The sequence below is a fragment of the Orussus abietinus genome, unplaced genomic scaffold (genome assembly GCF_000612105.2).
Source record: "Orussus abietinus isolate OABI.00-Male unplaced genomic scaffold, Oabi_2.0 scaffold13, whole genome shotgun sequence".
Classification (NCBI taxonomy): Eukaryota; Metazoa; Arthropoda; class Insecta; order Hymenoptera; family Orussidae; genus Orussus; species Orussus abietinus.
The window spans coordinates 1,589,185-1,612,121 of NW_019394887.1; the positions used below are offsets into that span (position 1 = coordinate 1,589,185).

A 22,937-nucleotide genomic window follows, 5' to 3' on the forward strand; every position below is an offset into this window, starting at 1 on the left:
GCGTGTCGGTCCGTCAGGTCCGCCCTGAGTCTCCAGCCACGTGCGCCCCGCCATCTTGGAGAACCTAACCTCCCCGCCATCTTGGAGAACCTAACCTCCCCGCCATCTTGGAGAACCTAACCCTCGCGGAGTTCGCTCTTATTTCGTTAGATAAGTACCGATTTCGTATCCGCCTGCTCCGGAGCGCATGGCTCGGCTTTGTACCGCTTTTGACTAGAATCGAATTTTGAAGAGCGAGTCTTTTTCCATATCTCTCTTTGTCACCTCCTAAACGGAAGTCGGCGGGGACGCGAACGGGGCGGACCTGCTGGGCCGGAAGTGCGTCGGCGTGTACGTTTGCCCAAAAGGGGACTTCGGTATAACGCAATTAATACCATTAAATGGCGTCGGTTACGTGGCGTCGCGGCGCTCGTTGCGCGCGGCGCCGCCACGCAAAGACATTCGCAACTCAACGTTAACCTTCCTCTGTGTGTTACTTGGTAACTAACTGCACATAAAAGTTTGACAATTCGAAACTTAACGCTCGCAGAGTTTTCAATATGTCTGCCGCGGGCGCCGCGCAGAATTTCCGTGGCTTTCCGGGAGCTTATCGAATGTCGTCTCTTCGCCTGGGACATCTTCGGAATGTCTCGATAATGGCCGGGAAAATTCACGCCCGTTGGATGTCTTTCTTTTTCCCTTAACTTTACGAAATAGTCTCGGTACAATTTCCAAATCTTCCGATCGAAGCTCGTCGAGTGATTATTCCAAATGTAAGGATGCCCGAAGTCGACGTGGGTTGCAACCTTGTCAATTTCGTAAAAGTCGCCTCGGACATCCTTTGTACACCGGGAGACATCAATGCTCTCCCATCCTGCACAGGCGATGCCGTATCTGCAGGGGAGGCACTCATGTCCGCCGTTGTACAATCTGACTAACTTACAAGCGAACGCATACGTCATTTTTTTTTTTTATAGCGTCCAGAGGTCGTTCAAAATGCGTCACAGTCACGAGAATGATTGTTCCTGTCCGAGGTCGGGTAATTTCGTTAATCCGTCGGGTATAGGAGGGATTCGTAGAAGTGTCGGAAAAGATGTCCCGTGCTCCCAGGTTATCTCGGCCGGGATCCAAAATGTCGGTATTTTGGAAATCCCCGGCCATTTGGAAAGTCAACGGTGTCTTCGGGGCCGGCGATGTTAATTTCGGCCTCGATAGGGCGCGGCTAGGTGGATGGCGATTACGATGTCTTTTAATCGCGATCCCGGGGCATGCCCACGACCAGTAACGTAACTCATAAATCACGAACAAACTGGGACAACGCGTACGTGAAACTGGGGTATTTCTTTGGGGGGGGGGGTTTCTGGGGGGGCTAGTTGGGTCGATGAATCTGCGGGGTGGGTGTAGGGGGTAGTTGTATTGTCGTAAAACAACATTTTAACCGAAACAACCGAAAGTTGCACGTGTAAGAGAATAATGGGGCCAGGGACCGAGCGGACGCGCCAAGCCGCCATCTTGATTCCGAGAGGCCTTCGATGAACGCGATCTAAAAAGCGTCCAAAGGCGTTCTTAGGCGTTTGAGTAATTTCCTGTACTTCGCGAGGATCACTTCCCCTCTCCCGGGTAAATCCATCGGGTCTTGCAACTCCGAGGTTTGTTCCGGAAGAGGGAAAACGGCGAAAAAGGGATTTCCTCGAGGGCGACGGGATCGCCAAGATGGCGGCGGCTCGCGCGTCCGACTTCTTCCCGATGCGCGTCCGAGGGGCAAGTCTTTCGATACATCCCTAGTGAGTGCCTCCGCGCTTTGAATATCTGCCTTAATTGAATACGATAATATACTTGTAGGTTATGTGTAAGTAATTCGACTTGACAATGGTACTGGTTAATTAATATCGTTTAAATATGGCGCCACCGGTCAATCATCTCCCTAGCGAGTATACAACGAGTACGTTGGCCTATATCCTACGGACACTTAGTACATTTATTATCATAATAACTCGTAACGCGACGCGCGTGAGTCGAATTTAGGTTCTTGGGGTTCCAAAACTCCTGATTTAGCCGTTCCAAAGTTCCTCGCGGAAGGATCTCTCTGCCGAATCGCGATTCCCTCCGCTCGAGTAAGACTCCTTCCCAAGAGAAAAGGCCCCCGAGGGGTTCCCGGGGGAGTCGCGAAATGTAAATTGACAGGGAAAAATTTCAAAGCTTTCGAAAACCTGGCGAATAGTTCGAATTTCAAGGACCTCCCGCCCTCTATTCCCGGGTCGGTCGCGCTCCGACGACGGCGACGACGAGCGGACCCGTGCTTCCTGTAATTACTTATTTAGTTTAACTGTTTACTGCGGTATACTTTACTGTCATCACTACTAGCCCTACTAATTGTGAGTTAATACGAGAACTGCTCGCGTCACTGTAACGGAAAACCCTTACGGAGGCGCGCACTCAGGGGCAACGGGGGTGGACGCGCTCGCGTCCGTGAAAACAGCTGATCGGAAAGTACCACGTGGCCAGGACTTCCGCCGTTCTCGGACTCGCATGCGGGAGCGCTTGGGGCGGGATTTAAAACGCGGAACGGAAGATATTCCCGTGAACGAAAAACTCGGAGAATATTTAGAGAGGGAACTGTCGCCGTTCGGCGGGGAATGGGTCCCGGGTGTCGGTGGGAGGACCCCGCCGAGCCTGGCGACGCGACGGGTCCGCGAGAGCGCCATCTTGGATCCGCGGGGGGTCGTTTGGTGGGCTCCTCGACGGGCAGCTACTACCCTCGACACGACGCGGTGTCCCTCTCGCCGGACCCGCCGCCTTAACTTCTATGGCATCTCTTTATATAGTGGACATTGAAACAACTTATTCCGGTTTTTAAAATACGGAGACTCGCCGGCCGGGGACGCAGCGGCGACTTCCGGTCTCCCGGAGGGCGCGCCGCCCCCCGCGACGAGGCGCTCGCACTGCTAGACTGTCGGTTTCGCATGTCGCGCGTATTACAGTGTGGTACGCATTATGTACATATTACCCATTTGTAGATTATTTCATTAAAAAATTAAAGCCTGACAAGTGGTCACGGAAACAAAGTTGCTTTTTGCTTGCAAAGCCGTATAAGAGCGACGGCTGGCTGCTGCGGTGCCGTCGGGTCGGTCCTCGGGGGGCGCCCTGGGGGGGTTGCCCCCGTCCGAGGATGTCGATTCGGGGGCGCCCGCCGGTCGGGTATATCTCGTCACATCCGGGGTCTTTTTTTTTCCTTCTTTTTTCAAAGAGTCACGGTTCGGGTTTGTCCTAAAGGTCTCGGTTCCGTATCCGAATCAGTGCCAAATTGTCGCGAATTTTCGGCCCGCTCCCCGGGGAGCGCGGTACCGCTCCGGTCGGTAGCGGTCGGCCGAATGCTCGTATAATTCCGTAGCGATATCCAGGAGATTTTTTGGGCAATTTACAAAATCAATTGGCTTTACATATCCGTAGCGAGGGTGTAATCGGTGTGCGTGTGTGTGTGTGTGGCTTGAGAGGGGCCGCGGGGGCGGCCCCCCGTGTATGGAGGTGCGTGTGGGGCGCGCGGGGGCGCGCCGGCTTCCGGGGCAGAGTTCGCGCGCAGCCGAGGGCGCGGCTGCGCGGTCTTGCTGTGTGTTCATTATTGTATTGTATCTTGTTGCTTGTTATCTGTTACTTGGCGAGGTAACCAATCACCGCGGGCTCTCTCGGGCTGCCCGCGGATTTTGCGTTTACTGTTCGAGGTCGAGTCGTATTTGTGAGTGTGTATGCGCTGGGAGTATGCACCAGCGCATCCGGGCTATGGCATCTTTTAGATATAAACATTTAGCAATTTACATGAAGAGATTAAAATTATGGTCAGGGTCGACGCGGCGACGTCGCCGAGGAGCGGCCCCGGGGGAGTCGGTCCGCTCTCGGGTCCCCTTGGGCATCTTGGCCCTCTTCGGGCCCCTTCGGGCCTCTTCGGGCCTCTCCGGCCCTCTTCGGGCCTCTTCGGGCTCCTGCCGGTCTCTCGCCGGCTATCTCTCGCGGCGGCTCCCCTCGGGCACGAGTCGCGTCGCCGTCGGGGCTGCTCTCGGTCGCCGCCTCGCCGACCCCCTTATGAGTTACGGGCATATGTAAATCAATACATTTGTAAATCTTTTTTTTTGGGATTTTCTCGTCACCGACGACCGAGGTCGTCGCGCGCTCTTTTTTCTTTATATCTCGCTCTCTTTCTCTCTCTCTCTCTCGCTCTCTCTCGCTCTCGCTCTCTCTCTCTCGCTCTCGCTCTCGCTCTCTCGCTTTCTTGATTACAGAACATACACTACGAGCTATTGTTAATTGTGTGTGGCGTTGTTTTTAATTTGTTTTGGGTTAATTTAATCGATATTGTACACGTTCACAGGGCATAAGGCCGAGGCGCTCGGGGTGATGCACCGAGCGAAATTTCGCCTTTCCTTTTATATTAACCATCTTTTTTTTCTTTTTCTTTTAATCTTTCCTTTTAATTTAATATCAACCGTCTCGCGGCGTTCGTGCAGGATTTTTCGATTTGGTGGTCACTTGTTTCCTTCCCTTGGTGGTTGAGGGTGGTTCTTCATTATCTTTTTTTTTTGTTTCTTGGGTTATTCTCAGGGACCCAGGGACCGAGGATTCGCGGGGGGCATCAAGACGTTGGGGGCGAAATTCCTCCTTCTTTCTCGCTTTTTGACTAGACTTTCATTATCTTCTTTTTTTTTTCTTTTCTTCGTCCGCTCCTTCTCGTTTCGAGCCGCGGTCAAGTTTTCGCCATTGGAAACGTTTTCTTCATCCAATTGTTATTTCCTTTCAATGGCTCGGTCCAGGTAACACGGAAGGACGCCGTGCTCTTCGGCGAAGGAAGCGAAACTAACGTCTCGAGTATTTTATGTCTCCACTTGGACCGCCGTGCGAGATAGGAAGAAAATGTTTTAACTTAGTGGCACGAGATGGGATAAAGAGAATTTTCGATTTCCGGGATATGGCGGATCATAAGCTTCCTCGTCGAGCGAGGCAGAATGGACTGGAAAAGGGTATCTAGATGACGAATCAATCAAGACTGCTTCCTTTATGGAAGTGGAATGAAAACCTCGAGAATTGATACTCTCGATGGAAACTAGAACAGGGAGAGAATTCGGAAAAAATTGAGAGAAAAGATAGACAAACGAAACTCGGAAAGTTTTGGTCCCTACCCTGTCGTGAAGGCCAGTCGTGCCGGTGGTGCGAGTGTGTGAAAAGTGTATTAGGCTTATTATCTATCCTATCGTAGCTGTACAATTCATCGCAATGCTGTGTGTATGTGTATGTAAACGTTCCGCGGGATTACCAACCACTCGGCAGTAATCGCTAATCTGTCTGAGCATTACTTTACGATCACGGTTAACTGGAGGAATTGTCATCCAAAGGAAAATTCTCGTATTTCATTCTGTACCCTTTTTATTTTCAGGTAACTTCCCATTTCGCTCTTTAATACGCCAGGTGTCTCACACATTAGCATCACTCGTCATGCATAAAGAGCCAATGTCGGAGAAATAATTGAAAATGCATCAAGCGATCGCCGATTGATTGGAGAGCGAAAACTTCTCAGACTCGCCGCGAGGGAGCGCCACCGCCGAGCGCTCGTAAGCGCGCGGAACGTCTAGGGGTGTAAGTGTGTTCGTAAAAGAAATTTCCTGATCGATCGGTCCGGGCAATTCCGAGGCTAACTCGAAATGAGCTGGTTTTCTCGAGGAAGGTCGGACTCGACGGGAGCCGATCGGCGAACTGAAGCTCGGTCGATGAAAAGATTATCGTTGGTGGCATGGGCGAGGGTAAGCACTCGGCCCAGCTTAGGTATTTACAGATAAACTAACCTATATCTCGTAACTGTACTCCTTTAAAGGTTACCGTAATGATGTTACGCAGTATCGAGGTGTATTTACACTACTTAATCCGAGGAGAAACGGTCTGTAAAGGAAATATAAAGTCTCGAATAACTCGACCGAAGACCAGCGGGTGGTTCTCGCCGGGACGGAACCAAGATGGCGGCCGAGTGAAGCCCGGTACCAAGATGGCGGCCGCACCGGCGAGAAGGCCGGCCGGTCGTATCTGCAGCTTTGACGATGAATCCCTAGCGATCTTTCTCGTCCCGATAGTAAGAAGCCTGGAAGCGCCGTAGGTTTATGGCGCGTGTCTCAAAGAAGGTGACATCGGTGCGGTTTAGAACGAAAGAGGGAACCAAAATGGCGGAGGGAAGCCAAAGTGGCGGAGGATCCGAGGTGACGCCGAGGTGGGCTCGGTGTCGGGGAGGAATCTCATTCTTCGGAAGGACATCTCTCTCTCTTAAAGACAACGCGCCGGTCGATAAACGTTTCCGAAAGGTTAGAATTTCCCTCGCGTTACCGAATTACTTATTAATTTCATTTTTTCCCTTTTTCTCTTATTTTCGAGTGGTCGGTGTGTCAGCCATCGACGCTCTTTTGACTTTCCCTCCGAAGTCGTGGTCGGGCGTTCGGTTCGTCTCCGCGAATCCCGACGTAACGAGTAGACACATACATCTCTCTCTCTATTTTCGATTTCCGGTTCCGGAATAGGGAAAGCACGGAGGAAAGCCTCAAGGAAGAAAACTGGCGAACGAGGCTCCGAGCCTCGGTAGCTCGGGAAACTGAAAAGCGTGGCGAACACGAGGTCGCTCGGATATAAAGGTGGTCGATCGTGTCACTTTCGGTACTTCCGTGTACTTATGATTTCGGGGAGGGGGGGAGGGGGTAATTTGTTCCTTTGGACTCTCATAGCGTTCTCACGGAGTCGCCTCGCCGAGTGTTCCACAACGATCCTCCCTAACGAGAAGACTCTCGTCTCGTCCCCCTTTCGTTTCTCGACATCTTCGTCTTCGTCTTCGTCTAGGCTCTACCGTTTGCTCTCTCTCACTCTCTCTCTCTCATCGACAAGTCCTCCTCTCCTCGTTCTCTCGATCCGTCCACAGAGTGATCTCGTCCTCTCTCATTTTCCTATCTTCCCACGTGTCTCTCCGATTTCTCCTTATATCGTTTCATATCATTTCCACCGAAAAACGGACGACGAACGATTTCGGGTCGCGAGCCTTTCCCAGTTCGCTCCTCGTTTAAAGCTACGGACTTTCTCCCTAAGTATTGCGAGAACGTAACGGTTACATATTGCAAGTAAAGTCAAAAGGGACGCAAGTCGCGCGTTACTCGGAAATAAAAAAATATTTTGCTTATAACGATCACAGGACCTCAGATTACCTCACTCGCTCACTCACTCCCATCCATTCTCCCAATTTCCCGTATATGTATATATATATATGTATATGTATATACATATATATCTCGATGCAGTTACCTCGCGTTCTCTCTCCCATTCTCTCCCATTCCCTCCCGCACCCCCGGCGCGCGCTTCGCCGTATCCCGAAATAGTCCTTTTCTCCCTTCCACTCGCGCGTTCATCCACTCTCCTCTCCTCTTCCATTCGCTCGGGAGGTCTCCCCTCAAATGACTATTTTTCCCTCTCCGAGAGACGTCGTAGCGCGCGCCGCGCATTCGCGTCATTTCTCCTAACTACCCTAGTCTCATAGACCCTATATTTATTATTTATAANCGCTCCCATCATATTCCGTGTGTGTGTGTGTATGTGTGTGTGTGTATGTATATATATATATATAACCGTTTGTAATAATATTTTGTTCGTCCGCTTACGAGCTAATAGTTTTCGTGCTGCTCCGAGCACAGTTGCGCGCGCAAGTGTCGAGGGTGTATACGCTAGAGGTGTGTGTACTTACAAAGTCGTCGCGTGGGTCGGTTGGTCGGTTGGTCGGTCCGTGGGGGGTCCGGTAGCAGCCATCGGCTGGGGGTCGGTATACGTAAGGTCGGACACGCGGTCCATGGGGTGCCGGGGCTCGGCACGAGTTTCGCCTTAGAACCTACCTAAGAGTTTAAGATTAAGGGAACCTTAAGCGCGGTTTAGTTAGTCGAAGCCCAAGCGGCAGGGTCGCCCGAGACCCAGGCTCCGCTCGGGGTCGGCTCTTGTACTAAGATCATAGTACCGTGGGCACCACCCAGGGGGTGTCCACCAGGGTCCAACGGGTGGCCGAGTTCGATCGGCGTCGGCAGGGTGTATGGCACGCGTCGGCCGGGGCCGGGGTCGCCGGTCCGGGCCGGCTCTAGGAAGATCGCGCCTCGGGGCGACAGTCGGTGCCGGCCCCAGGGTCCCGGAGAGCCCGGGCCCCGGCCGGGGGCGGTGGGCCGTCGGGGCGCCGTACCCGGCGGGCAATGTCCCTCCGCGGGTCGGTCCGCCGCGACGCCGTCCACCGCGGCCGAGGGCGTCGATCGGTGGGTGCGGGGTGGGCCTTGGCTGGCGATTCCTCTAGGTACTGCTGAGACAGCGAGTGCAGTCGATTTTGACCACTCTCGGGCGGCTGGGGTGCGGCCGGGGGTGCTGGAGACTGGAGCGAGGGGCGGCCTACTGGTTCTCGTCGGCCGGCTCCTCCGTCATCTCCTCCGCCTTCCGCTTGGTGCCCCTGTCCGCCGAGGACGGCCTCTGGCCGCTCGACGACGGCCCTGGCTCGCTCGTCCCCGGGGAACGCTCCGGTGGCTCGCGTTCCGAGGACAGGGGCGTCTCCGCCGCCCAAGGGGTCCACTCGTCTCAGTAGTAGCTGAACTTTCATGGCTGCTGGTTGTTCTGCTGGTTGACCACGTGCTGTAAGGTGAAGCCCAGGGTGCGCGGGTCCCCGTGCAGCCTCAGCGCCTGCTCTAGCCGCTGCTCCTGGAGCCGCAGGGCCTCTCCTGGGGGCCGGGACGTGGCTTTAAAATCCACCCTTCTGACCCAGGGCGCCGCAGACTCACCTAGGTCCGGGGAGAGCGTGTCCTGCTGGGACAGCTGTTGGTTCGAGTGGTGTCCGGGCATCCCGGAACCCCCGCCGCCGTTGTGCTGCCCGAGGTGGTGCCTCATGTCTCCTCCGACCGCGGAACTCGCCGCTGCGACCGCCGCCTGCGACACCTGCAATCCACCTTCCTTCAGCATCCGCGACTCCCGTCTCCTCGAGGATGACGCGGATTCGTCCGACTTACCGCTAGCCTCAGGGCGGCCTCGGCCTGGGACCGGAACAACGCCTCGGCCTGCTGCTGCATCCTCAGCGCCTGCTCCGGACCCCCGGACTGCACCCCTTGCTGCTGCTGACCCGTAGAACCCTGACCGCTGCCGCTCATGTCCCCGTTGTTGCCCATCCGCATCGCTGCGGCCAGCGACGCTACGTCGACGGGCGACAGATTAGGCGACACCGAATTTTGCAGACCTGCAACATCGCACACCGTTAAACAATGGTATTATCATTTCCTAAGATTTTTGTCGGTATTCATTTTAGAAGGTATTTTCAAATTAACTTTATAACAAATATTAGAAATATAGTACATATGTGTAGAAAAAGTTTCCAAACAATGCGTACCGATTCAACTTTCGAATATCAAGTGCATAATTTTACTCAGAAATTTCACGGAAATTGCAACGCGGTGTTACAAAATTGTACCTTTACTTGGAGCTTTACAACAAATGTATACTAATTCACTGTTAAGACGTCAAATTTATAATTTCACTGCAACCTTATGTACTAACAAGTGTATGAATTTTGTGAATGTTTTGTTTTTTTAACAGTGCACCAAATTCATAATTTTACTGCAGCCTTATGTCTATGAATTTTATGCATTTTTTTTAGCAAAAGACTATGTCGACCCCCTACGCCACCACCACCCGGAGGGCGATCGGCGACGTCCCTAGGGCGCAAAGAGCGACTTTTTCGAGGATTTCTCACCTGCCGACACCGCGGCCGCCATGACGGCCATCCTCTGCTGCTGGGACTGCATCTCCTCGTGGTACTGTTGCGCCGAGGTCGGCTGGTTCCCGGCGCGCAGCATCTCGCTCAGTTTGCCGCTAGGCCCCGGCGAAGACATGTTGTTGTTGTTGTTGTTGTTGTTATTGTTCAGTAGACCGGCTCCTGCGTAAAAATCTGCTCTCGTCAGTAGGCCCATGGGCAGGGTTGGGTAAGTACAATACGTCATCTACGTGGTTTTTTACGTGTACATTGCGACGTATAATACGTCCCTAGTTTTCTACGCGAGCGCAAATCTTTTTTTAAATAGAAAATAAATCCAACTATAAATTTCATATTAAACGGGGGTAAATCAAAAGAATTTCAACCCAAACGCCAAATTAATTGTTTCTAACAATTTACACGTATTTATATGCAAGTTAAAAGATGGTAACCTCGCGAATACATGTATCATGCGTCTGTGGACTCCGCCATATTGAAAACGTGAAATTCTAAAAAATTTTCAATACAAGCATTGTGTCCTTAAAATATTTCCCTGTTTTCATATGTGCTAAAAGACGTTTATCTACTGAATTCGACATATTCGTTTCTTTTTTTGAGATCAGCTGTTTAAATTGTACAGATGTAAGGAATATTGTATTTTTATGTCTATCGTGTTAACTAGCGTTTATGTACATTACATGCAAAATTTCACAGATATATGAAATATGAATTTGTTAACTAAGACATCCTGCCAAAGACATTTCCATTGTCATTTCTCTAAACCCGGTACAATTAATCGAACATTACCCTAGGTCAGAAAGTTCGAAAAAGGGGTAACTGCCCAACCCTGCCCACGGGGCATGAATTCGTTAACATAAATGAAACAAGAATCCGTTAACTAAAACATCCTGCCAAAGACATTTCCATTGCCATTTCTCTAAACCCGGTACAATTAATCGAACATTACCCTAGGTCAGAAAGTTCGAAAAAGGGGTAACTGCCCAACCCTGCCCACGGGGCACGTGGGGACTCATCGAGGTGAGAGTCACCGTTGACGCGGTGATAGGAGGCTCTCGTTATCGACAAGGAATGGGAATTTCACCGTAACTGGATCGGAGCCTACCAGGTTCGCTTCCGGCCGAGGATAATCTGCCGTTTCCGCTGCTGCTGTCCGAGTGGGCAGATGGCGAGGGGCACATCGGTGCTTGCTGGAGATTTTGGGGTCCCCCGGACTGGCTGCCCAGGACGCCCAGACCTGCGCCTGGGAAGTGGGACACGGAATTAATTCCTCGTCGCCGACTTCCGGTGGGCTCCTTCCGGAACGTTCATCGGCGGTCTGGCTAAACGCTACGCGAAGGGCTCGCGAATCTCGACCGGATAAGAATTCCCACCCCGACCAGGCTCCGATCGAATGACGCGAAAAAAGATCCCCGATCGTCCCAATGTCTCTACCGATAGTTCCCGATTACTCGTGGGGGGAATAAAAAAAGAAAAGAAAAATGACCAAGGAAGATATACCTAGCCCAGATCCCGCGGCGAGGAGCTCTCGCTCTCGCCTCTCGGCGGCCGCTCGACTCAGGACGTACTGCGCCGCGAATTGGTGTTTCGGGTCCATCCTCATGTGCTCCATGTGACTCAGGAGACCTGGAAAGGTAAGAATATATTTTTTTAATAATTTATTTCGCCTTTTCAGAAGCACGCTATCCGAGGATCTACCTACCGCTTTCGTGGGTGAAGACGGCCTGGCACACCGAACACGGCCACATCCTGAGACTCGTCAATTGAGTGGTCTCAGGGTGGCAGGCTAGGTGTTTTCTGAGACTGCCCTCGTTGACATAATGCTTCCCACATACTGGGCAAGGATGGTTGGCAGTCCGTCGCTTCGCTAGGTAAACCCCGGCAACGGAGGTTTGGCAGTCAGCGGGAGGAACAATAGGGGGACACAATTCACGGTCAATGCCAAGCAGGACAAGCACCCCAAACGAACGAAAGCCCTACGGTACACCTCCACTCGCTCCCTCTCTTTCTCTCGTTATCAGGCGAATCGCTTAAGCCGACTAAAGTGTCCACTTTTGCCCGAGTCGGGTCCAAGTGACTGATTAAAGGTATCCCTTTAGGTATATAATATGGCTACCTCCAGTAAGACTGATTCAGATTGATTTCATAGTGGAGTTTAAGATGATATGAAAGAGTCTATATGTCAAATCGCCGGGGAAAGTATTGTAATAATTAGGTGTATCGACTCCTTTGAAATTTCACCGCGGGAATATGGAGGCCCTAAAGCAGGTCTTGAAACTCATGAAATTTCATTATTCATAGGAAATGTATTTGTCTATCATGGACTGGAACCAACATGGCGTGGTCCGGGCAAGTTTAAATGTTTCACGCTTCTTGGAGGATTAGAATCGAAAATCAAGAGTTTCAGGACCTAGCTCGAATAATTAATAGTACCGTAGAAATGGAATATTATAGGGTCAGATGGGAAAATATGGAAGATACTGTAACCAACGATTGCAAGAGAAAGCTCGGGGCTAACGCGGGTTTCCGGAGGAAAAATTTAGTTCCAGCTAAACGTCACAGATGGCGACGCTGGTCTTAAAGAGTCGTTGGAATAATGAATTCATGGGATTTCGACAGTTTTACGTCGATCTCTTTATCGATACTTTACCTAAATGACGTTCCCACCAAAAAGGGTATAGATGAATATTAATTAACCGACGTCGATTAAATTTCTCAGCGCCTTTCATATCATCTTAATAAAAGTCATTACGGAATTTGGAAAGAGGCTCAAAGCACTAATGACTGGGATTTTTGGTGTCTTTGGACAATCGAAAGTGGACCTTTTCGGCGGTGTTTATCAATCACTCGCGCATTCTTCCGAGTCGTGCAGCCTCGATCGGAAGAGTCGGCGTCCTCGAGGAGGCCGATTAAAAAGTGAGGATAAAAATCGTACGGGGTAACGAGAAAAGAGGTCTTCCTTGGGTCCCGAGCGAGACTGCACGGGAGCGGCTAGTTTTGAGAGGTACTCTCGTCCCATCGGAAATGAGAAAACCACCGAAGATCCGTCGAGAATTAGTACAGACCACCAGAGTTAGTACCAGAGTCAGGGTCGCCCTCGATGACGGCGTCCATTAAGAGTACCATTAAAAGACGTACATGTATGCCCGCACCAAAGCAAACGTTGGGTCGTGAGAAATGTCCTTAACTCTAAGAATTGACCCTCTCGAGTCGAGAGATCGTCGTACACTTTAAAAGAACGGTCTCTCTTTCTCCCTCGCCCTTACCCCATGCCCACGGAATTTTAATTTCTCCCTTCCGATAATCCCATCCACGAGATGCCGCTAGGGACCCCGAAAAGAGTTGCCGAAGAGCCCCCCCGACACCAGAAATCCAGAAGAGACTTTAATTCCACGGTGGAAGGTGATTTCCTCGCAACTCCCGTCCCGTCCCTTGGCACCATCCCCTGGGAAAGGACGTCCTCCGTTTCTTCTCGGGCACCCCCCGTTAGTACCTTCTTCGAACAAGGGTGAGATGAGGTCGAGGATTCCGCCCCGTTAGAGAAAGCAGGGTGCAAAATGACCGAGACGATCCCTTTCTAGGATGCAGTGCCCCTACGGAGCTCGGCGCCTCCACCCAGAGTGGCGGGACCAAGATGGCGAGAAGGCCCGGAGACGAGAAAGAGAGACCAGCGGTTCGGGATTCCCTTAGAGACCTTGAGAGGTGGCGAGAATCGAACTCTGGGACCACCGAGTGTCGATACTTACTGGCAACGCCGGAGGCATTGGGATCCTTGTGGGTGTGCTTCATGTGTTCCATAAGCGCTTCCCCGCCCACGATGAGCTTGTGGCAAAGGGGACAGCTGGCGGCGTTGGGGCCGCCGATCAGGGCGGTGTGTTGCTGGAACACAACACGCTGTTGCAACTCCTTTTTCGCCCGAGGAACGCCAAGCGGCACAAGGAGACCAGAGCCACCCCGAGAATACCACCCCAGAGTGCACCAGAAGCGCAGGACAGGCGGGCACAGAAAAGAACGATACCAGTCAGAGAAGGGCCCGCGCCTCCGCCACCATTTTGCTTCTTACTCCAGCTTGCTCGCGAGGAAGGGATCTTTATTGGGAAGGGATCCCCGAGGTCCGGTCCACCTCGAATTTCTAATCTAATGCCAGGATATGAAAGTAACAGGTGAAACGGAGAGTCGTTCCACCCGAGCCGAGCCCACGTAACACTGTGGAGAAAAACCACCGACGGTGTTGGTGGCTTCTCTCAGAGCACGCCATAAGGACTCGGCGTCATTTTCATCTCGCGGTTTGTGAAGTGAGAAAATTTAATAATCCAGGGTGATCGGGAAGGTCCTAGCGAGTGGTCGTCCTGATCAGTTCCTGGATTAATTGGATCATACATCACACCTGGGATCCAGTTTCAGGCACTAAAAAAATTAACAGTGCCGTGCCATGTTGACTTTTGTTTGTGGCATTTTTCTTTGCAAATTTCAGAGCTGTTGAAAAAAAATATATAAATAAATTAGTCCCGAGAATGACCATTTCAGCGTTTTTTAGGCTGTGGGAGGGTCTGAATTTCTCTAGCTGTCGAGGCCAACCCCTGTCGGTTTAAAAAAATTCTAAGCATAAGTACTACCCGGGATTTACTTGCGGAAATTAATGCAAAGTACTGCGGGATGTCTAAGCGATGGAAAGAAAATCCTGGCTTTGAATTTCCTTAATGCCAGACAACGCCATTAGAGTCGAGAAATACAAATTTCCACGATTTCGGATTGTCTTTCTGAACAGCTCTGATTTTTGTGGGAAAAAATGAAAAAATGCCACAAACAGAACTCAACATTACTTTTGTTTGGGCCTCAAAATGGATTCCAGGTTCACGCCGCCCTGGAGTATCCATTTCCCAGGAAGTCATGGAAATCGCCAGCTTTTCCGGATATCGTTAGGTCCAGTCTCGTATCTTCGGCTTGGAACGGCCTCGGGTTTCCTGGACCGCGGGACATTTATGGGGATTTCGGCAAGGAAGAGGAAGTTTCGGGTAGGATCAGGGCGACGGGAGCAAGCTAAGCCGAGGAACGAGTTAACGTCCGGGCGATCCGCAGAGCCGGGGAACGGCCGACTCTCGGAGGCTCGACGTGAGTTAGAGCAAATGCAAAGCATAGACTATGGCTGGAATCTTCGATTAGATTCTAGGACTGTCTGCTGCTAGGGGATGACCCAAATTCGACGTCCATCGGATTAGAAATTGCCGAAAATCTAGTGATCTCTTTCCCTAGCTCCCGTTCCTCCGGGCTTGTCCCGGTCAAGGCTCGATCCTGATCTCTCGGATCGATCCGGATTCTGGAAATTCAATTTCATACCCCACGCGATTTCCCCCGACTCGACCGGCTTGGAAAACTAGGCCAGGAATTCCCCAAACCCCAGGAAAAATTCGACGGTACCCAGGTAGACCGTTGGAAAAACGTGGAATTTTTTTTTCAATTTTCAAGCTCAATTTTCTTCCCACCTCAATGATATATTTAAGGGGATGCGAAAGCGGCGTCGAAGAGGTTTCATTTATTAGAGGTTATATTTATTTCGGAGATTTCAATTTTTTTAATAATTCCTTTATAGGAATTTTTCAAAATTCTCTATGAAATATGAAATTTCAGGAGGGTCAGGATCTTCCTTATAGACTCCATGTTCACGTAGGAAGATTTCGAACGATTCGGTACAGGGAAAAGTTTCACGGACGATCCCACTTTCACATCCCCTTAATACCCGGGATTTTTAATTTCATGGTCAACGTCGAAACATGCGCGGGATTATTATTCTTTACGCCGTATGGCGCGTCCATTGTCTCGCAGTTTTCCCGGTCAATTCGCAGGCTCGCGTTTTCCAAGCCAAGGCCGGGCGTTTAGGAAAGAGACGCGTACGGCCGCGCGAAGAAACCGGGGACGGAAAAAAAAGAAAAAGAAAAAAGTCCGCCCGTGGAACAAAACCCGTGACAGAAAGTGTCGCTCGAGGTGGAACTCCTGAAAGAACCTCTCGCGGTCGTTGGCTATTTTCTTTCGTCCCTGAGGTTCTCGGGCGACGCACACCGACGGTGGCGGGGGGTGCACGCGTTTTCGAGGAAAAATGGCGGAAATGCATCCGCGATACGTTATACGTTCCCCTGGGAGGGTTAAAAAAAAAAAAAAATAAATAAAAGGACACGGGAAACAATTTCAACGGTCGGGATTACTCTCGGGGGTGCCGAGGAATTATTTCCGAAAGTCTCGGGGGAGAAGAAAGAAAAAGGAGGCTCGGAGGATCTCGTGGAAGGTGGCCCTTGCCTCGATGACGTCCCTGAAGGCGTCGAGGAAAAATGGAGGAAATGCATCCGCGATACGTTATACGTTCCCCTGGGAGGGTTAAAAAAAAAATAAATAAATAAATAAAAGAACACGGGAAACAATTTCAACGATCAGGATTACTTTCGGGGGAGCCGAGGAATTATTTCCGAAAGTCTCGGGGGAGAAGAAAGAAAAAGGAGGCTCGGAGGATCTCGTGGAAGGTGGCCCTTGCCTCGATGACGTCCCTGAAGGCGTCGAGGAAAAATGGCGGCCAGCCTTGCCGGGGAGCCATTAAGGCCTCGGCGAACCCGAAAGGAAGGGAATAAGGCTAAAACGGGACGCGCGGCAATGACCCGAAAGTTTGGGGGCCTTCGCGCTCCCGTTTCTTTATGCTCGGCGTCGGTGCCCGCCTCTCGGCGGCCTCCTCCTCTCCCCCCCCCTCTCTCTCTCCTTTTTCTCGCCGGCTTCTCCTTTTTTATCCGGCCCGGACCTGGGGCAACCGCGGCCGCGTTGAGCGGCGCGGTGCATGCAAGTTATTCTCGGAGGGAGGCTGCGCGCGAGAGGCTCCGAAGGTTCGACGCCCCGACCTGGCCCAACTGGAAAAAACCGGTTCCTCCTTGTGCATTTCCTTTTTTCCTGCATCTTCGCTTTTTGCCCGCGCGAGCGAGCGCGAGCGCGCGCCCCGGCAAGAGGAGCGCACCTCCGGCTCCCTCTCGGCGCGGCGGCCGCGCGGCGTGGGCGAGCGGGAGACGAGAGACGAGTCCCGGCTGGACCGGAGGAGGCTGCGCGACCGATGCTCGATCTTTCGATACATAGATCTCGAACGACTTCCCATCTCTCCACGGTCCCTCTAAAAAGAAATCCCGATGCTCGATCTTCCGATCCATAGATCTGGAATTGACTTCCCCTTCTTAGCGGTCCCTCCAAAAAGAAATCCCGATACTCGATCTTCCGATCCATAGATCTCGAACGACTTCCCCTTCTTAGCGGACCCTCCGAAAAGAAATCCCGCACCTCCGGAGGAGTAGACACCCCGCCTCGACCTCGTTCCTTCGATTTCCCAATCTTGAATAATTTCTTTCCCCTCCCCGATTCCCTCGGAAAAAAAAATATGAAAAAAAGATCGTTACAAGAGATTCGTCCCGGCAATTTCGTCGACTCGCAAGGATTTCTTTTCTCTCTCCTCGGGGTCGCGTGAATAAAAAGAAAAAAAAAATGCCCGGCGTCCCACCTCGGTAGATGCGATATCTCCGCCCGGGAGGGGAAACGGGGTCTCGCTCGGCGGAGTCTCGCCAAACCCGGGTCACCAGGGAGTGGCATAAGGAGGAAGTGGGTGTGAGCACGAGCGTAGCGGTGCGTGACGCTAGGTGCGCGACGTGGCCATTTTCTCCGGACTCCTGAGACCGGACCGGGGCACCGGTGGTTCGGCCACCCCCGACCTCGAGGGACCTCAAGGGACCTCAAGGGACCTCGACGAACCTCGAAGGACCTCCGAGGACCTCGACGAACCTCGATAGACCTCGACGGACCTCGACCACGCGGAATGAGTTCGAAGGTCTCCCACCGGCGCGCGATTCTTTCTCCTTCCTTTTTCTCGCCTCGGTCTTTTTTATCCCCGTCGAGGCCAAGAGGCTCACGATACAGACAACCTTCGCGGTCCCTCCGCTCGGACCGAGGGCCCCGAGAGAGGTTCCCTCCCGAGGTGCCTCCTTTTTCTCGAGACCGGGAGTCCTGGAAGGCGCTTTGGTCCTTTCCAGAACTCCACCCGAATTGGGGCAACCTTGGCAGGACATCGGACTCCTAGAGCAGGGCCATGGGATCGAGGATACCTTCTGGTCTACACTTAAGGGGATATGAAAAGGTCGTTCTATATATATATTTTTTTATACATATATATAACGTGAAAATATTTAGAAAAATTTTCTCCAAATTGGGTCCACCGAATCATTTCGGATTTTAATTATACACGTATTATAAATATATTAGTTTTTTTCTAATAATTTTACTACGTATGAATGTCCTGATATTATGATACATATATCACAAAATTACTGGCAGCCTTCATAATTTTATTACATACGTGTGTACTAAATTTATATCACATGTTATTTTATTTGAAACTACGTTATAAAATTAGTATACAATGTATGAATGAAACTTCCCTAAAAAAGTGTCAATAAAATTGTCAGAATTTTTTTAACAGTGCACCGACATGGCAGGAAATCGGGCGTCTTATTCCGTCTTTTTCATGTGCCGGGAGAACGAATGCGCGATTCACGAATTTATTATAGGACTCTTGTTTTAATATATACGTGTGTATTAAATTTCTAACACATGTCATATATTTTATTTGAAACTACGTTATAAAATTAGTATACCATGTCCGAATGAAACTTCCCTAAAAAAGTGTCAATAAAATTGTCAGAATTTTTTTAACAGTGCACCGACATGGCAGGAAATCGGGCGTCTTATTCCGTCTTTTTCATGTGCCGGGAGAACGAATGCGTGATTCACGAATTTATTATAGTACTCCTGAACGCCTCACGTCGCGAACCGGATCGCGCTTGGTTTTTGCCCTCAATAAAGGGGAGACACGTGATTTTCTTTCCCTTCCCGATTGCCTCCCCCGAGCGAAGGGGTTACCAGCAATAATCCGCGAGCGACGTACGCGGGAGGAAGGCGTCGAAACGCGAGAGGAGAGAAAAAAAAGCGAGAAAAAAAATGAATTGAAAGGGCGCAGGGGCTGATCCCCTCGTCCAGTTTATTTAGCCCAGTGGCAATTCCGGTTCGATCCGAATCGACACAATGGGGAGGAAATTCCTGCCCCCGAGTAGGCGCGAAAATGATTTCATTAAGGCCACGAGACTCGTTGGGGGTCGAGGGGAAAAAGAGCCCCACGGGGCGGGGCGGAAAAAAATCGGGCCCTATAATAGGGGGATGAAAAAAACCAACCCGTACGTTTTTTCTTCCACCGGCCAATGGCGGATACCTCGGCGAGAGGTATTCTATTTTCAGGCCGCAAAAGAGTCTCTAAGAATCCTCCTGGAAACTCGCCAGCGGCCGGTGTTTACGGTATCGCGAACTCCGTTTAATTGGAAAACGTCTAATGTCTACCGCGATTGAAGTCGCCGGTTCTTCCAGGGTAGCGGACTCTTAGGACAGAGGTGCGACTCGCGTAGATCATTGCTTAGAGATTGTTTATTCCTCCGAAGGTCGGCCATATTGGTTATTCGTAAATCCCGAAAGGTGGAGGAACACGAGGAGGTCCTCTCTTTCCAAGAGTGCATTGTTTAAAAATATTCGGTTTGGATTTTCTAACATTTTTCATGAAAGTTTCATTAAGACATGGTATACTAATTTAATAACATACTTTCAAATAAAATATATTACACGTGTCGCAAATGTAGTACACACGTATGCAATAAAATTGCAAAAGAAAGTAATACTTTTATAATACGTGTATTATGATCTCTCTTTCCAAGAGTGTATTGTTAAAAAAAAATTCGGTTTGGATTTAAAAAGTTTTAAGATTTTTTTAAGATTAAAAAAACGCCTCAAAGTGGACGTTCTCGAAGCGACCTAAAAATGATCTCTCCCGTAGCGAGGTCGGAAAGTCCCCGAGAAAATGATAAAAGAAAATGAAATTGTTCAAAGAGAACGTGGGATCATTTTTCACGAGCAACCCCTCCCTCCGGGAAAACCGTCCCGGACGACTAAAGGGCGAGTTCCCCCAATTTCATTTTTTCATCCCCCGGCGTACGAGTCTATCGACTAACAAGTTTTTACCGCGTAACGAGGAGGGGGCAATTAAGACGGGGCAGGACGACACGAAGAGGGGACAAGCCGGGGAAAAACGGGAGCAAAGGGGTGGTATCGTGTCGCGCGACATTCAACCCTTGTAGCTCTAAGCTATAAATAAATGGCCGGAGATCGAGTCGGGTAAAAGTGGGTAAAACTGGGTAAAACCGTAGACCAGAAAAAAAAAGAAAAGAAAATCCGCCTCCCCTGGCGAGGTTATCTTTCCTGAAAACCATCATCGGGATCTCGCCGGACAGATGGGTCGTACCCAGGAACATCTTCCAGGAGTTTCCGCTTTTATTTCCTCCCGCGAAATCGCGACGCTTCCCGAGAGTCCGCGGGGGGTTGTTTCGAGGGGAGGTGGGTGGGATGTGGAATAGCGAAAACAATTTCAAGAAACCCTCCCCCCCCTCCCTCCGGCGAGTAAAATTCGATTACCCTGGAAGATGGGCTGCCTTCCATTTGTTTCCTCGTTTTATTTCCCGTCTCGGTGAACTAGAGCGCGCGGAACCGGAGCCGACTGCTGGCTTTCTCTCTCTGACTCGCGGGCTTTTAATTACGGGCCGCACCTACACAAAGTGCTCGGCCGGGCAATACTTTATTCCTGGTTACTTTTAAGTAGCAGCTCGTCAGTCGCTCCCGCTCGCCGGGAATTACCAAGGACCTATCCCGCGGGATTAAGGCCCCCTAGGAGGTGACCACGTGTCTGGGTACGTCGCCCTAATTGCCGGGAAACCTCCTGATTTTTCTCGAAGAGTACCTTCCAGGAGGGATCCAGAAGAGGACGGGGAATAAAGTGAAAGAAAGAGTGCGTGGGAGAATTCCAAAAATGAGGGGGACACCCTTAGAGCACCTGGAGGAGCGGATTTTTATGCCCCCGGCGGCGTCGACCGCCCCGGGCAATTATGCTCTAATTTATCGTAGGCTAGGGGTTAAGGGACTTTTGAAAATTGAACACGGGCTTTAGCCGCGGATTATCTCTTAATTGATACGCAAGTCGTTAGCGCCCTCCCAAGGGGGGTGCTAACGGCTCGAAAAACGACGCCGACCATGGGGGGTGCTTCTTCGGCGAGTGGGATCCGATCTTGAATTTCCCATTTCTTTTATTTTTTTTTGGAAAAGCGAGTAACCCCTTCGTTTGAAGTAAACGTATAAACGCGTCCAGGATTTAGTACGCGGGGTGTATTCGTGAAATTGGCCCATGCCGGGTGTACTCGGCGTCGAAAGGGTTGAACGATTCGGCGAGTGAGATCCGATCTTGAATTTCCCATTTCTTTGATCTTTTTTGCGGAAAAGTGAAGTAAACATTTAAACGCGTCTAGGATTTAACACACGGGGTGTATTCGTGAAATTGACCCATGCCAGGTGTACTCGGGGTCGAAAGGGTTGAACGTTTTGGGGGTTGCTTCTTCGGCGAGCGAGATCCGATCTTGAATTTCCCATTTCTTTGATCTTTTTTCCGGAAAAGTGAAGTAAACATTTAAATGCGTCCAGGATTTAACACACGGGGTGTATTCGTGAAATTAGCCCATGCCGGGTGTACTCGACGTCGAAAGGGTTGAACGATTCGGGAAGGGGCTCGCGACTTCTATGGGAAAGCCTCGGGGTATCGGGACTCGGTCATCCTTTCTTCGCGAGGGATTCGAGAGGGAATCGAGAGGGGAAATCGTGGAGCAGATGCCTTCCCACGTTTTTTCCCCGAGACATGTGCCGGGCGCGCCAAAGGGTTGAGACGTCCTCCGGACGGCAAAAAGTACCCCCGAGCGAGATTCCCGGTCTCGAGGGGTGAATTTTATTACGGGCCGAGAGAGAGGCTCCGGAGGAAACATCCGGAAAGTCACCGAAAGAGTTATCAGAATGGAGTCTTGAGAGCTGTCCCGAGATACGAAAGGCCATCCTCAAGCGCACTACCCCCATTAGTCTCGATGCAAGCGTGACCCACCACCATGTGTGCTCGAGGCAGGAATATATATACCGATCACCCCTTGATTAACGTTATCGAATCGCACCTCGAAATCCCGTCGACACCTGCCAAGACATTTCCGGGATAACCCGCGACGAAGACATCCCCGGGGAATTTTTCTTCCTTACGCGAAAAAGCACCCCTTGGATGACACTTCCCGGGGAAAAAATTATCGTAAATTGTCTTTAATTAAATTACATCGTTCCAATTAATATCCCGGGCTCTCGAAAATCCCACGGCAGGTCCCGCCTCGAAGCCCTGCACACCGAGGAAGAGAAGGAAACAAAGAAGAAACAAAAAAAGATGTATAAGAAAATAGTCCGCAGGTTAATTCAAGGCCGAGCCTAACTCCACCCTTCGGTGTGTCTCGACATGCGCTCGCGTCGTTACCCTTATCAAGAACCGCAAAAGATGTCCGATTCACCCCGTAGGGGGGCAGATCTACCCGTTGGCTTGGACTTGGACCAATAATCTTAAATCGACGTCACGGGATCACGCGGAGGCCGAGAGGAAGACTTGCAGGGATCCGGACCTCGGGGGAGCCTCTTATATTTTCATCCCCCTAGATGGATCGATACGGTATAAAAAGATAAGAGGATAGCCCAAATCGCGGATTCCCTCCACCATCCCATTTGGGGATTCCGCGTGACCGTGGCGTCGAGATTCGTTTCCCTTGCCAGTTTCTCCTTTTTTCTTCTCCCTTTCTTTGACTTCGGGGTGCGAGCGCGTAGGGGCGAGCTCCCTTTGGGGGTCTCCTGGGTGTCGCGGTCCTCCCGGTTTTCCCGATCTTTCGTTATGGTCTGCGCTGATCGTCATGGACGTCGAATTTGGTTACATACATGACTGACCTTCGACGTGTGCGTCCTCAGGCTGGACTCCGTGGCGAAGCCCTTTCCGCAGATGTTGCAGTGGAACGGTCGGTTCTTCGCCCGTTCCACCTGGGCGTCGTGGTTCCTCAGGTGCTGCTGGAGGTTCGACAGTTGGATGAAGGCCCTCCCGCAGTCGGGCAGGTGACACTTGTACGGACGCTCTCCTGAAACCAAGGGAATCAAATTCACTCTTTCCGTATTTCGACCTTTTCCGCAACTTCGACCAATTCCATGTTTAAAA

General features: G+C 51.0%; 1 protein-coding gene across 8 annotated transcripts in view; it reads right to left on the reverse strand.

The window, feature by feature from the left end:
• Nucleotides 1-7,593: 7,593 nt before the first annotated feature.
• The window catches only part of LOC105697856 (zinc finger protein 853), a 58,572-nt gene continuing 43,228 nt past the window's right edge, over nt 7,594-22,937 (reverse strand). For 4 of the 8 annotated variants that reach the window (XM_023433428.1, XM_023433427.1, XM_012421593.2 and 1 more), the window contains 9 exons: nt 22,667-22,860; nt 13,522-13,681; nt 11,478-11,642; nt 11,276-11,401; nt 10,881-11,018; nt 9,758-9,952; nt 9,021-9,244; nt 8,796-8,949; nt 7,594-8,735 (listed from right to left, as the gene is read on the reverse strand). In XM_023433428.1, coding sequence (XP_023289196.1) covers nt 8,614-8,735; nt 8,796-8,949; nt 9,021-9,244; nt 9,758-9,952; nt 10,881-11,018; nt 11,276-11,401; nt 11,478-11,642; nt 13,522-13,681; nt 22,667-22,860 — 1,478 coding nt within the window. In that variant the 3' untranslated portion in view covers nt 7,594-8,613. The remainder of the gene's footprint in view (nt 8,736-8,795; nt 8,950-9,020; nt 9,245-9,757; nt 9,953-10,880; nt 11,019-11,275; nt 11,402-11,477; nt 11,643-13,521; nt 13,682-22,666; nt 22,861-22,937) is intronic. The other 4 variants (XM_023433426.1, XM_023433423.1, XM_023433425.1 and 1 more) reach the window with 4 other exon arrangements.